The sequence below is a fragment of the Gambusia affinis genome, linkage group LG02, assembly GCF_019740435.1.
Source record: "Gambusia affinis linkage group LG02, SWU_Gaff_1.0, whole genome shotgun sequence".
NCBI classification, from domain to species: Eukaryota; Metazoa; Chordata; class Actinopteri; order Cyprinodontiformes; family Poeciliidae; genus Gambusia; species Gambusia affinis.
In genome coordinates, this window is record NC_057869.1 from 9,066,353 (window position 1) to 9,082,207 (window position 15,855).

The following is a 15,855-nucleotide window of genomic DNA, read 5'->3' on the forward strand; positions in this document are numbered from 1 at the left end:
GTTTAATAACAGTATTTCTGTCCTATACTGGCCAGCAAACCAGCCTGACCAAAACCCAATACAGAATCAGTGGAGTATTGTTAAGCTGAAGAAGATCCAAAATGCAGACAAACATTTTTTGGGGTCTCATTAACAGAAATGAAGGTCTGAAATTGTGTGTAACGTCTTAATTAGAAACTCAACTATTGAAATACCTCTAATCAGTAGCCAGTGGTAAATTGAGAGGGGATTAGTAATAACAATGCTCAACACTTATGAGGTACTACATGAGAAAGTTTATAAACAACATTGTTACGGTAAAAAGGGCTAAATTATAAACAGGAATTTATGAACCACAGACATATCAACTCAAGCCATCTGTACAATGCAGCTATATCAATAAAGCATTAATAATACTTTAAAAGTTGTGTGTACATTGTCAAGGATTGTTCAGTTGTGGAGTGATCATGACCCACAGGGAAGACAAAAAAAAAAATAAAATCATATTTTCAACTTGTCAAAAATCACCAGTGTTTGGAGCATCTGGTTCTGCCATCCAGCAGGCTGTGGGACGCCCACATCCAGTTCAGATGCCGTGATTGGCTTAGAGACAGAACAGCTGAAAAGAAGCCACCAGTGGCCGATAAAGCAGCATTCACCCTGGAGAGTCACATACATAAATAAAGAGGACTACCCCCTCCTTTTAGGTTATGTGGGAGCGTCAGAGAAACATTAAAAAAACAAAAAATGTATCAAACGTTGTTATACACAAACATATATACAGATAATTATATTACAAAAGTTGCTTTTACATCTCAGGGCAGGGTAGGAACAGACACGTTGTTAGCCCCATGGAGGGTTTAATGCACAGAATTTGTTTATGAAAGGAATGTTTTTGTGCTGAGCTCAGTTTAATGAGCTGATGTTAGTGAGGCTGGATGTGAAACCGCTTATTATATGCTGGACAGTTTCCACTTTGTTAGAATATATCCTCCACAGAGGGTTTACTGGCAGTCTCCTCTGGACAAAGTGATGCACAAGAGCCAGATGGTTCATCTCAAACTGAGGAACAAGAACCCAACAAGTTTGTCTGATTCCTCTGTTTCAACTGTTCCTCGTTGATCTGGATAACATTCTTTATTTCCAGTACCTAGATTCATGTCACACATGATTTATAGCCTTTTTTGTTCCCCAACAGCAACCTGTAAAAGATCCCACACAAATGGTCCTTCTCAAGTTTTCATCCCTCTTAACATTGACGAGGGTCCTTTCTGGAAAAGGTCCTGTCCGTCCGTCTGTCCAGGTAGGCTCAAGGTCAGAGAGCCTTTAGTGGGTGTGAATTAGGATCCTCAGGAAGTCGGTGCTAGCTGTGACCTCGATGTACTTTCTGTTTGTGTGCAATGCGTGAACAAGATGCACAGCATGCTGTTTTGTAATAATCGTAAACACAGAGGCGAGCCTGGACCACCACGTTGCAGTTGTAGTACTTGTCTTTGCAGTTCACGTCTGAAGCAAACGAAAAAAAAAAAAAATCAGTAGTTATCAGGACAACTTCCACATTGAGATCTTTTTTTCAAAACTAATGAAAATTAATTTCATCTTCAAGTTCACCATTGCAGATACTACAGTGAACATATGTTCAGGAGGATGCTGAAATCATCAGGAGATACTGATCCCCTGTCAGTGGTATTCCAGACAATGTAGTAAAAGTTGGCTGACCTATCTGAGGTATGCAGGGCTCAGGGCTGCAGTCCTCCCTGTCCGCTGGTCTCAGTTGCTCATCACAGGCCTCAGAGGACAGCATGTCGTCTGACAGACAGCGCACCTCCCGAACGCGGAAACCTCCTTCACATGTTTTTGAACACTGAGAATGGCATAAATCAGTGGATCGAGTAAGAACTGCTTCGACAAAATATTTATGCGCAGTTTATGCAGCTGACACAAATTCTGTATGCATAAAATATTCATTACACTGGAACACTTTACAGCAGTGGAGTCCAAAGTGTGGGTCAGAAAATTCAAGAATCCTTTAATTAATTGTATTTCACAGGTGAAAATCCTAGTGTACAGCAGCAACAGGAATAAGTAAAAAAAAAAAAAAAAAAAAAAAAAAAACCCTTTACAATAAATTAAAATCTGGAAAAAAAAATATATATATGTATATATGTATATATTTTTTTGTTGTTGCAATTTTACTCACTGCACTCCAGTCAGTGTGGTACCACTTCGCCCCACAGGTCTTAATGTTGCAGCTCTGCTGACTAAGTGGTCGGTCCAAGGATGAGCATTCATAGGGTGGCATGATGGTAAATCCTTCATCAGACTTTATCAGGCACACCACTGACCTCTGCTGACTGCCGGTGCCACATTCTGCAGAGCACTGGTTTAAAAAACCCAAGCGTCCAATATTTTAAACAAAGAAATGGAAAACAGACACAAGAAAAACACACAACACACCAAAATCTTTCTGCTACAGTCTTTCTTTTTACCTGGCTCCAAGGACCTGTGAACCACTCGATTCGATTGTCACAGGGACCGTTGTTGCAGACCTGGGAGTCTGCAGGCCGCTCGCTACCACACCCCTCCAGAGGGAGGCTGCTGATGTGGTTGGTCAGGCAAAGAATGCTGCGGGTTCGGACACCCATCCCGCATTCAGCGGAGCACTTCGGGGGATACGAATTGTAATTAATGTGGGGTAGTAATCAGCAGGTTTGTCATCAAAAACATATTTTTTCTTCTTACTTTAGAAGAAAGATTTATATATAAATGCTTATATATAAGTAATACAATTATATGAAATCTGTGAATATTTTTAACCATAGCAGGCGTCTAATAATAGTCAAAGAAACAAACTGTGTTGCAAGTGCTTCTTATTCTGCCAATAAGGCATTCAAAGTTGTGTTTCCTATTACTCAAAGTTGAGAAGTAACACAGTTTATAACATGGCTAAAGGAGATACTGCTGAGTGCCTTTAAAACTGAAGAAAAACCTTCCTGCTGAGAGTTGAAACATGAGAAACATGTTTCAAACATTGTTTGAAACATGAGAAATGAAACATTAATTAATATTCGGATGTGCAATGATGGCACTTGACAAAATGTAATGCTTCAATTGTTGACTGTGTGTTCTACGACTTTGTATTTCTGTGTTTTTATAATGTTGAGCATTTTGAACTGCCTTGTTGCTGAGATGCACTATACAAATAAACTTGATTGATTGATCGACCAATTGTGGTGTGAACATAAAGTTCATAAAGTAGCTTAGTTGAGTAAAATGCATTCTATTACCATTACTTTTTCTTTTTATGATCCTCTATCAGGATAAACCATCTGCTGGTGTAACACATTGTTTTATTAGGTAAAACTATAGCCACTTTCTCTAAATGTTTCTCCTATATTTTTCCTTCCTTTATGCAGGAGCCAAATGAAGGAGGATGAGTATGTTATGTTCTTTCACTCCACCACATGGGCAAGCAGCATGCACAAAATGAAATTTCAGATCTACCTCCAGAGTGGTGATACAGACAGTGTGAATTGAGCAATGTCTTGACTGTTACATTATTGTTGTGCAGTTAAGCAGCAAGCATAAAACGTGGCTTGATGTTATAGAAAAAGAGAGATTGGGGGAATATCTGCATAGCTGTCTAATGCTTTTTTTTATTAACAAGGCACTGTCAACAACAAAAAATAACTGGTGGAAAGTTTTACTGTAAGATCTCATTAATGTGCAATGCATTGCAGGAAGCAGTGGTAACAGGATTATCTCTAATGTCCACCACTGACCACAGAACTTTACTTCATTACTCAAACCACTGCAATAAATGAACCTTTAAATCTCTCCACAGGGTGCATGTTTATAAGGTCAGAAAGCTTCTGATTTTGGAAAGCATTGCCCCAAATTCCTGCTCCTCTCTGGATAAATGACTAATTTCTTTTTCATAAACTCAAACTGAAGATACAAACTTCCAGCTGCCTCGTAAAGATTTTTTTTTTTCTTTCATGCTTTTTTTGATGTATTTCGTCATTTCAAACATGAAAAGGTTTGTGAGTATGGCGAGCAAAATTAAAACATCAAAGTTTAAAAAAACAAAAAGTAAACATTTTGTAATACCTGGTAAGCCTGGATGCTGTATACAGTAAGTTCATAAAAGTGCAAAAAACTCTATCGCATCTAATTATTTCTTCTCCTACCCTGTTTCCCCACTCAGTGTAGAACCAGCTCTTGGCACAGGCTCCCATGTCGCAGTTCTCTACGTTGGTGGGTCGCAGGTTCATGTTGCACTCCTCATCAGGAACGAAGTCACCCACGTTGCTGACACAGTGCACCTCTCTTGACCTCTGACCCACCCCGCATGGCACCGAACACTATGGAGATACAGAATGCTTGGTTACAACAGGGACGGTTGCCTCTTCATCGTTGTAATGAGTTTCATTCGCTATACCTATGAATAAATAAGACAAGATGGCAATGTAAAAACACTGAGCAAATTTATTAAATGTAATTATTAAAGTAAACTTATGAAAAATGATCTTCTTTGCACGAATAATTTTTCAAAGTTTAGTCACCAGATGAATAATTCATGTCAGAGTCATTCCACCGGACTGTTTTCACTCACAGATGTCCACTCAGAGCGGATCTGCCACTCACTGCAGATTTTGAGCTGGCAGGTACTGGCCGTTTCGGGTCGCTCGAGGTGTCGACAGCGGCTCATATGGACGTTGAGGGTGCGGTTGGCATAGACTTGGCGGCACAGAACCTGCCGGTGCTGCATGCCCAGTCCACAGGTCTTGCTGCACTCCGACCACTCTCCTATATCCCAACTAATCCAATGAAAGCTTAATGTTAGTAATAATGCATAAAATATTTTTCTAGAGATGTGTCTCGCTAGTAAAAGTTATGATATTCAGATTATGCAAAACAAAACTGAATGTTCAGGATGACTGTACGGGAAAGTACAAGATACACAAGTTCTAAAATATCAAACCAAAGAGTGGACTCGGTTCTGTAAAACTCCCCAAATTATTATAATAGTAAATAATTTTGGGGAGACACAGAGTACAGTTTACTGTTAAGTGGCACCACCATCCATCAGTAAACAATGCTCAATCACTGCATCAAAGTAAAATTCTAAAATAAAACAGGACTAAAAGTTTCCCAAAAGCAAAACATGTATACCAACTTCCATCACTTCAATAGTTAAAGCTGAAACCATGTGGTACAAAAGTCTCTAAATTAATTAATATTCAACCACAATAGTGACATTGATTATAATGACTCAAGGATATTATTTTCATCATTACCTAGAGTTTACCTTTTAGCTGCGTTTTAAATACGATGTTATTACAGTGAAGTAATTACCAGAAATTAGCCAATGAGAACAGAAGTGATTTCCCTTACAATGCTGGGCAGGGCTGCAGGTTGCAGGCCTCCTCCTGTGGACCTGGGCGGCTGCTGCTTTCACAAAAAGCATCCGACACCTCCATGTGATTCAGCCGGTGGACGCAGCTGAATACTGAATTTCTGAAACCTGAGAAAAATGTCTGCATTGGCTACAACATCTAATTTGGCCAATGATATAGTCACGATGGAAGCAAAAACTTTAACATTTGCTTGAAATTCAACACAGTAAACCATATGCCCAAGCTGAGCTGTCTAACCTTTTCCACAGGATGCGCTGCATTCTGTGGTACCAGTCAGTTTCCAGTTGTACTCCCTGTCACGTCTTGGAGGAACCACAGCAGGTACCTGGTTATCAGGAAGATGTGGATGATATCTTCCCCCACCTGCAGAGTTGACGTTCTCCTGCTGCGTGTGGATCTGCTGGGTATACTCATCCTGTCCTCCCGCAGCTTCTTTGGAGGCACAAAACAGAAAATATACCAGACTGCACCAGCCATCACCACCATCAACTGTCATTTCCAATTTCTGATCTCAATTTTTTGTCAAACCTTTTGATCTTAAAACATATTCCATTTTCTTTTAAGAACTTTAATATAAGTAGATTAAGGGAAAAGAGCATTAATAACTATTTGTGCAATCTTTGTGTCATTAATTATCAGCAATAATTTAAAATCAAACTAGGCTGTGCTATATTAAGCCTTTCAGTTATCTGCTGGAAGTATCTCTTTCTCTGTCTCTCTCTTTCTCTCTCTACAGAGTTAGCTGTAATTCACCTTCTGCTGTTTGTGTTGGTTGCTGAGGCTTGACGGTTTTCTCAGAGGGGAGAATGTACTCGTAGTGAACCCCAGGGTTTGGTTGTTGAAAGATCATCTTAAAGAAAAGTGATGGAGACTTTGAGGACAAGCCTAAAAAATCTTCACGATATTTTGTCACGCTTTTCAACTTTTTTACGGTCTCAAGTCAAACTCATGCCATTAAACTGAAGAGAACTTTTTAAAAAAAAATTAATTCAAATTTTTCTGCTTACATAAACATCCAGAATTTCATTGGTGGGGCCCTCAGCAAGAAAGGATTCCCCAGCTCTACTGCTGATCTCATTGGGTCTGCGGTAGGTGAACATGGTACCTCCACCCTCATATTTCCCCGGTCGGTCAATAGCCCAGTTTCCATTTATAATGGCTCTCCCTGAACGGCTTCGCAGAGCTGTAAGGGACAGAAATTAAAGACCATATAATCACCAACAACAACTCTGAGCTCAAATCAATCTTCTCAATAAATATTACACACAAATCTTCTATATAAGTATTACTTATAGCAAAATCTTGCTATGAAAACAAAAGACATCCAGCTGAAACTATGCATGTTTCAGATGAATGTCTGAAATATCCACACAGACATCTAAAAATGGCTCTCATACACAGACATTAATATAATTCTGTACAGAAGTTTACGTACAATTATGGACATTAATGTTACATTCATTTTGAGGTTTTTATCAAAGCATTTGAACTGCTCTTTTTACAGAATGGAGACACTATGGAGTATTCAGCTTATACACCCTCAAAACTGAATCACCGCTAAATGCTTGAGGAAATATTTGGTTTTTTCAACACCAATATTCTTGACTAATGTTTCAGTCTCCTGATGCTCACAAAATCTTTCATGCAAATCCTATAACAAACTCTCCCTGGATGTTTTCTGCTGATTTTGTGGATTAAATGCAAGAGGCAATTAGAAAAGCATTAGGAGTGTAACATTAGACTGGCTTGTAAAAGAGTGTTTGGACAACTAAAAGCACTGTTGGATATCTGCAGTGTAAAACAGAGTCTGATCAAGAGAAACAAAGAGAGAGAGGAGAGAAAATAGGACATATTGTGGACATTGCAAATGATTTCAGATTTATTTTAAATGAGATGTCAAACAAAATGCTGGAGTGACCTCCGTCTTTTTTCAGCTACGAGTCACTTGTCTGAAGAAACGTTTCCACAAATTATACCTTTCTTACAAGAGAGACATTTTTGTCTGCTTGGAAGTACATATCAAGCAGTAATAGCCCTCACTCTTTGATTTCAGAATACATGAAAAACACAACAGTGTTTAAGTGGTGTTATTACAGTAACACTGTTTGAAACTACAGGTGAGAAGTTAAGATTGCAGCCTTACTACCACAGCAGAGAGTCCGACTAACTAAGCAGCTGATATTAGCTTATTTTGATGGTGTTGCTATTTAGAGAGCAGAACAACACAATCAAATTGTATCAAAATTAAAGTAACAAATCTCATGGATAATGCTATGCAACTGTAAGTATCCACATACTTTCTAATTTTAGCAGTAGCAGGAATACTTGTTGCTGACTGTGTTGAATTATGCTATGAAGTTTTGTTTGTTAAGCTAACGTTTGTGGAAATATTGCGAACTTGTGGCATTTTGTCTCAAGTTTTTCATTCTGTGAAAATTTCCTACAGGCCTTTCCATAACTTTCTGAAACTTATCATGTCGTCTAAATTTAAAAAAAATGTTACATTTATGATTAATAGTCTGTGTCATCACTCCTCATGAGGTTTATTTTCATTGCTGTCATAACAGTGTGTGCAGGAGATAGATTTAATGTTTTTTTCTACATATGACCAGGAGTAAAGTAAATGTAAGTACTGAGGTAGACGACAGCCAAAAACTATAAAGCAGGGTGGAAAATTAAATGCTCTATTCGGAGGGAAACAAAGCATGCATTTAGAATGAATGAGAACTCCAACTATGCCACGTTTCCAACTTACAGCATTTGTCAAAATACTAAATATAGCTACTCATTCTTGTTAAATTAATGATTGGATTTTAATCTTCAGTTGGTAAACCAGACTTCAAATATTCAAGGACCATTATAATGTCGTAAAAATGTGCCTATAAGGACGTAAAATGCTGTGCTCTTAATAAAACAAGCAGATACTAAAACTTCCCTATTCAAGAAGTTTCAGTGACGGCCATTATAGACAGACATCCATTGTCTATAATTGTTCATCTCTTACAGCGTCACTTTCGCCAGCTGTGCGTGGACAGGCCACCTGCCCATCAGAGGGAAACACAGCGACACATAGAGGAAAAAAGCATGCCTTCATTCTTGCAAGCAATCCAGAGAATCCATCAACCTGACATGCATGTTTCAAACAGTTGAAGAAAGACAGAGAATCTGAGAGAACCCAGGTGAACATACTCCATGAAGAGAGACCCTAGGCTGAGATTCAAACTCAGGAACCTGTTGGTTCCTGGGAACTATTGGCATTGCTATTGGCAGCAATGCCAATAGTTGCAACAGGTAAAGAGGTTAAGAGTCTGTACAGCCCACAAACTCTTAACCTCAAGGGTTGAACCAGTGCCATGTCCACAACTATAAACTGAAAGCTTGCCCAACAGTAGATCAATTTAAGCAGAACGTGTCTCTAAGGTTCATTCTTCACTTGATATTTCCTCTAATATTCATCCACTGATGATGCACTATCTAAAATTTTTAATATTCTAGCAATTGTACTCCTTCTTATGTCCACCACATGTCCACTTCTGGACGATATGGTGTTAAAATACAATGACTGGACTAAATATTAATGAAAAACCAGCTAAAATCCAACAAGTCTAGCTCCTCAGCATTCAGATGTACAGACTAAAGTAAACATACACAGCAAAACCACAGACACTAATGCAATTCCACAAAGTTGAGAATCTTCTGTATTGTCATCAAGGTGTTGCCCACCCAGGTAGTTTCTGCTCTTCACCATCTCCGTCACATTGATCTTTGTGGCTCCCTCTGGGATCTCCACGATCTTGTGGTAGCCAATCTTGGACAAGCTGTGTTTGAACACTCCTGATACCAGTCTGCAGGTGGAGTTGTCTCCTCCGCACACGCCGCATGTGTCAACCACCTTCCCAGATCCAAGATACTCATCGCACCCAAGGCTCTATGGAGCAGAGAGGGGGAGGACAAGGAAGGGTTAAGAAGTAGTTATTACAGGAGAAAGTTCATTGAGGTGAAACACAAAACCATGCTATGTTCCTTAAAATAATTTAGGATTTACAGGATGTGCGAACGAGCCAGTGCCTTATTTTCCTCCACTTTAGGGCGTGAGTTTTATGTGCCACATCAATTGTAGCAAATTACAGGAAAGCTGGGTGTAGTAAAAACAGAACAGTTAACATCAGCACTCCATAATCAGGAGGGAAACCAGTAAACTGTGTAAACAGGTGGTCAAGGATCCCAAATGGTTTCAGTAAGCTACCATTCACTCAAACAAACAGAGTGTTATAATCTGAATTTTATGTAGATCTACCATCTGTACAATAAAACAACCAGACTTCTCCTTTTGGACTGAAGCTGTATTCCCACATTAGCAAGAAAAATAAATAAATACATTTTAAACAACAGCTCTTCCAACACAGACTGGATTCTGCGCATGTCACATGGCCGCGAGGTGGAAAACCCAACTCAACAGACAAATGAGACAAACAAATTTACAGGACATGTATCATAAACTCACTCAATTTTTGGCCATCTCAGCAGATTTTGCCTTTCTTAAGCTGCAATAAATCTGCAGCAGACTTGTGGCAGAACATGCATACAGCAATAAGACCATAAACAGGTGGTGAAAGATAGAGTGAAGGAGAGATGGAAGCAGGAAAAGATGATCTGAGCCAAGAGAGGGAAGCTGAAAAGGAGAAGCTGGCTCTCTCCCTCTCTTAGCATTACTCTCTATTTTCAGCCAAAGCAAACATCAAGTGCCCACTTTCACACAGGAAATAATGGAAATAAAGAGAAGTGTTGAACAGGCTGAACACTTCTGTGGTCAATATATTGTGGCACAACTTGGAGTTGAATAAAGACAGGATCACATCATTAAACATAACAGTTTGACACAGTGAGCGACGGCCACGTTTTATGACCTCTTTTTTACAAATGAAACAGCTCTTTAGTTTGCCCAATGAATGAAGCTTGAGTTAAAACACAGCAAGGTCCTTTTACATTACTGACCAGCCACATTTAATTGCATGTCTGGTAAAGACGAGTAAAAGGTCCTAAAATAAATTAGTATTTTATTGCTATAGCAAAAATACCACATTCATGTGCAGTCTCTCTGGTGTTTAATATGGTGTGAATGTGTTTTTCTACATGCAAATAAATTTTATGGCAGACCAGAATGCCTGCCATGTCAAAGTGAAATCTCTGTCTATTCTGACTAAAGCAGACAGTTCCAGTTAAAGACTTTGCAGAGTTTGGTAAAATTCACACGTTTATGTTTATGACAGAAGGACAAAGTAACACTTTTTTTCTAACATAACTCCATACCGATCAGTTGACATGTTGATGGCACTCTTACCATCATTTTGATTTTGCATTGTGGAAAATAAATGTAGTAACTCATTCAATCCAGGGGCCTGAAGTTAAAACAATTTGGCATCTGCATCACAACATACTGATGATATCCAAGCAAAACTAGAAAGTCATAAGTGGAGGCTTCTTGAAATTCTTATTAATCAACCAAGTAAATCACAGCAATATACTGTATTTTTTAAAAATATGATATTATACATCTAAGCACAGTGAGCAGCTACACAGAAACAAGAAGCAACTCAAAAAAAATATATAAAAAATTCTAGTTAGAAATATCTACTAAGCATTTTAATGCATTCTAAAGAAAATCTCTACAGCATGAAACTATCTCAGCATAAAGCCACGAGCAATCGTGTGGTAGTTGTGGTTGGAAATGATGATTCATGCTGTACAGTTTTTATTTTCCTTTACAAATACAAATCCAGCTCTAGGCCCCATGATGTCGAAGAGTATAATTACACAACATCATCACTGTTGTCCTCATTTACAGCTACATGTAATCAGCCACAAAGAAACATTAGTCCTACCACAGCTTAAATGAACGACCAATCATGTGCAGCAGTTATGGTTGGAAAATGTGATATGATATTTACTCTTTTCATTTGAAACATAAACATTTAAAACCATCCTTCTTGATTCCAAAGAGTCATTTAAGAGCACAACTTTAACAGTTTGATGTGCTGCTTTCAGCTACAGTAAAACACATAAAAATCTGTTAGAGTCTGTATTGAAAGGCAACTTTTTTCAACACATTCCTTTTATCTATCCTCTGTATATCCGCTTATCCTTGCAGGGCCATTGGAGTCTGCAGGGGGAATGTTCAAACTTCATAAATAAAGATCCCAGTTCAGGGGTCATTCCCAGAACGGATGTATATTCACATAAAAAATAAGTCAATAGAGTTTAATTTACAATTTTTATGTCTTCGTGTCATGAGAGGAAAGGTAGATCTTGGTCTCAGAAAGTTTGGACACCCCTGCCTTAGAACATGTTGGGAGGACCACAAACATGAACAATGATCTGGTGAGAAAGGAGATAAACTAAACCTTTTGGCTTGTTTGTAAATTCTCTGTGTGACAGAGAAAGAAAATTGCACATCACCAAGTACACAGCATCCCCACGATGAATCACGGCGGTGGTGAATTTCAAAGTGGCATGGTTGTGGAACAAATTGAGCCTGTGTGGGAATTTCAGAAATTGCAGATCAGTTTTTATTTCTTCACACAAACATCTTTCTTGTTCAAGCAGAACGGTTTGAAAAGCAGAATGTGTGTGTACCTAATGGTAATTGTAACGCTCCATGTGGACTCTTTTTTTGGGGGAGGAGGGGATCGTCCCGAATAACCAAGAAAACAGAGTTAAAATCATCAGTCCAATTTGTTAAAGTCAAGTAGCAACAATGTGTAGACAAAACAGAAAAATAGTTCACAGTTTCAGCGCTGGACGACTGTCATGAGTCCTTAAGGGACAAGCACAGAGTGGCCCAGAACTATAATATTAAACTCCTTTTTTAGGTCTCTTGCTAAGCTAAACCCTAAAAAGGGTGCTCCCCTGTGAAGTCCTTTCCTTAGCTTAACATGTGTATGTGTGTTTATGCATGCAAGCAGATAAGCGATAGAAGACACAGAATCATATATCCATAACAGTTACCAACAGGAAACCAAGGCTACAATTTGGTAAAATTGGACAACAGGTAGGAATTATATTCCCTTGTCTGATGACTCTTGATTTCCACTCCAACCTTCAAATGGTTGGGTCAGAGTTTAGAGGAAACAACATAACGGTATGGATCCAACCAGCCTTGTATCAGCAGGTGGTGGTTTTAATGGAGTAATAGGTGTTTGCTTGACACTTTGGGCTTTTTGCTCCCTACTGAATGTTGTTATTCATCTTCTTCTGTCAACATGACCATGGTCGTATACATGAAGATGAAAATGAGTTCAATGTGTGGCTTCCACAGACATCAGATAACAATTCAAAAGAGCACGTTTGGAGGTGTTAGAATATCAACCCAACTACTGTACTTTATTGGTCTTATCAAATGAAATTGGAATGAAATAAACTTAAGTTTGTGCTTGTAGCACACAAGTGTCTAGGCCCTCCACTCCCCTGCAACTTTTAGATGTTCCTCTGCTGCACCACACCTGAATACAATAATTAGGTCATTATCAAGGCTCTGGAGAACTTATCTACACAAGAAGCAAACATTCCAGTGTTTTGCACCTGTGGCACATCTAAAAACTGCAAGACAGTCTTGAGGACTGGAGTTTGACACCCCTGTTGTAGCATGACAAGGAAGATCAGGAATGGAGACACAAAACTAGGATTTCTACCTAAAATCTGGAGGATCACTGTTAATTCCCCTCAACCAAGCATAAGGAGGCCCAGCACATTTGTTTCTCTGAAATAACTAGAGCCACGAGACTCTACTTTAACAACCCAGAAAGATACTCCTCATTTGTTTGACAGGAGCATACATGCAAGAAGGATATGAAAGGCAATTTGTCCCTGAATAATCTTTCAAATTGCCAGACCTTCCCTCCGGAATGACAAATTCAGCCGTAAGTGTGAACCCAGGGAAGCGAGGCATAGCTGGTGCCAAAAGAACCCATGAGCACATGCAACTGTAGTTCAGGTAAAATGTTGCCAGCTCCTATATGCCTGAATATTATTTTTAATAACTACCGAGTTAGCTTTCGAGTCTTGGATTTGCTTCTTCAGTGAGGGAAAACAACTGATTTTTTTTTCATTCTCTCTCTATGGGTGGCTTTGTCATGGGCTAATAAAAATTTTTCTGTGTTTAGTGGAAGTAAAATGTGGTTTTTATAGCGTCACTAAACCCAGCCTTCATCTGGATGTGGTTATGTGCGTCAGGATAGTGGAGTTGTCTCCAAGTCAAGATGTGAACCCAGAAAACATCACCCAAAGTAAATCCTGGCAGGTTTTCCATTCAAGCAGATGATTTCTAAACTTGTTGCAATCCAAGGTCTTTGTTAGACAGGGATTCAAACACAGGAGTCAGTAAAGATTTCATCTCTTTCCCGGAAACAAAACAAGTCTTTTTAAATTGGACATGGTCGCTGTGAAGGACTTTGAGTTTTGTTTTCTTTTATATATAGGTTTATCCGGTCCAAAGTTCAGCTCTGATAGCACTTCCACTGCAGCTTTGACTTTACAATAGATCTTGTCAAAGGCGTCTCAAACCCAGAGCTTTATTGTAATAAAGCTCTAAAACTGCATTTCCCCCTTTACAAATTTTTTCTGTTTTAGTTTTTATTGTCTTAATTATTTCAGCTTAGAAAACAAATTTTAATATTAGACATAGTAAATGCAATAAACAGCTGAGGAAGCACATTGCTTCAGAAAGCACTAGAAGTATAGCAGGAACATTCTAACCACCATATGGTAGCAAGTATTTTTTGCAAGCCTTCTAGTTGCCTGGCAGCTAATGCTAATGCATTGTGTATCTGTATGTTTGTATTTTTTGAATGGTTTAGCTTTTAACTTCCAAACAATTTGTAAGTTGTACCAGACTGCAGGCCATGTACTAGTTTATTTTGGCAGACACAATAATAGATGGTCAGATTTAAAAGTGCAGTGGTACAAAAGTAAAAAATGACAATACCAACTGTCTTGAAAGGCAGATATTAGCAGCAAAAAACTTCAGCCTAGGAGAATTCTAAAATAACAGCCAGAGCAACAACGCTCTGGCAACAACACAGGAGCATTGTTCCCAGAGACTTTTAGACTTTTAAAAGTTTAAAAGTCTTTTAGACTTTTACTGGAACTCATGCATTTACATGAATGTACAACTGTTATTCCTGCATAATTAAAAGTGTCTTATCTTCACATACAAAGCTAAATTAAAACCATTTAGAAAATGAAGGCAAGACACACTGGTTTACACCTAAATGTCTTTTTGGATCTGAAACAGAATAATCTGCGGCTGACAGACACTTCCAGTCCTGGCCTGAAATTCAGACTTGCAGCAGCAGCTGCAACACCAGCATCCAGATGTGGACAGCTATCCTGGCCCATACACAACAATAGAAACTACAGTTATGTCTAATACAAGCTATCGTACATTTCTCTGACTCCTCTTTCTCGTTTCTAAACATATTATGTTTAATCTTCAAAGCACATATATGATTTTGGTCAGTGGCTTACATACAAAAGAATGCCAGAAGATAGACTAGCTGCCAATCCAAAGCACTAATAATAGTCTACTTCTTCATACTTGTAGGTTTGACAGAAATGCTGTTTTATGACATTTCTGCTTGATGTGTTTCAAGCCAAGTGTTGAGAAGACATAATAATACTGGATATTTCTCTGGACTCAGCTTGCATTCCACCACTTTGTATTAGCAGTTTGAGTTAAAAATGAGAAGCTGCCTGCTTGAGTCTTTTTACACAAATAACTCTTATGGCTACATGCTGCTAAACTTAATTCTATGAAAAACACAATGAAATTGAAGGAGGATATGCAGAAAACGATGGCTTCCCAGACTGAAAACAATGTGGTGATTCAACCTCCCAAGTCTTGATCCACATAAATCCACACTGGATTCCCACTATAAATTCATAACCTGCATTTTGGCAGGTGGACATTCATCTTATTAACAGATAATAAAAGGACTAATTAAACTGTGAGACGGGGACTGGTAACTCCTCCACAAAATGTGTTCCTGTTTTGAATTTCATTACCTGGTAGATTTATGTTTTATTTCTCTTATAAGGTTTAAATAAGGTTTTAAAATAAATATGTGATTGGTATGAACAATTTGGAAGGTGTAGAAAGGTATTCTGAAACAGACTATGTGCAGAAACTCGAGTCCTGTTTCTAAGCTTATTTTGAAGAGGACTATCATTCATAATGGAAATTTCAAAAGCCCTTTAGAGGCTGGCAAAAGTATTTAGTAAGAAGCTAATAAAGCTGTTATAGGTCAGCTTTAACTTTAAGCTCATCTGGAAATGTGATATTGATTTATGGTGGCTTCCAAAAAGAGGATACAAAGACAATATAATCCCAGTGACAAGGAATTACAAAGGAGTTGACTTCAGGATTTGACATTCAACTGGAATTGACATTACTGATATCTGA

General features: G+C 38.5%; 1 protein-coding gene across 7 annotated transcripts in view; it reads right to left on the reverse strand.

Moving 5' to 3' along the window:
- Nucleotides 1–252: 252 nt before the first annotated feature.
- Nucleotides 253–15,855, reverse strand: part of adamtsl7 (ADAMTS-like 7) — a 37,763-nt gene continuing 22,160 nt past the window's right edge. For 4 of the 7 annotated variants that reach the window (XM_044096228.1, XM_044096209.1, XM_044096236.1 and 1 more), the window contains 11 exons: nucleotides 9,123–9,327; nucleotides 6,407–6,582; nucleotides 6,153–6,249; nucleotides 5,637–5,831; nucleotides 5,377–5,506; nucleotides 4,595–4,799; nucleotides 4,170–4,343; nucleotides 2,469–2,642; nucleotides 2,180–2,359; nucleotides 1,699–1,843; nucleotides 253–1,485 (listed from right to left, as the gene is read on the reverse strand). In XM_044096228.1, coding sequence (XP_043952163.1) covers nucleotides 1,343–1,485; nucleotides 1,699–1,843; nucleotides 2,180–2,359; nucleotides 2,469–2,642; nucleotides 4,170–4,343; nucleotides 4,595–4,799; nucleotides 5,377–5,506; nucleotides 5,637–5,831; nucleotides 6,153–6,249; nucleotides 6,407–6,582; nucleotides 9,123–9,327 — 1,824 coding nt within the window. In that variant the 3' untranslated portion in view covers nucleotides 253–1,342. The remainder of the gene's footprint in view (nucleotides 1,486–1,698; nucleotides 1,844–2,179; nucleotides 2,360–2,468; nucleotides 2,643–4,169; nucleotides 4,344–4,594; nucleotides 4,800–5,376; nucleotides 5,507–5,636; nucleotides 5,832–6,152; nucleotides 6,250–6,406; nucleotides 6,583–9,122; nucleotides 9,328–15,855) is intronic. The other 3 variants (XM_044096218.1, XM_044096243.1, XM_044096251.1) reach the window with 1 other exon arrangement.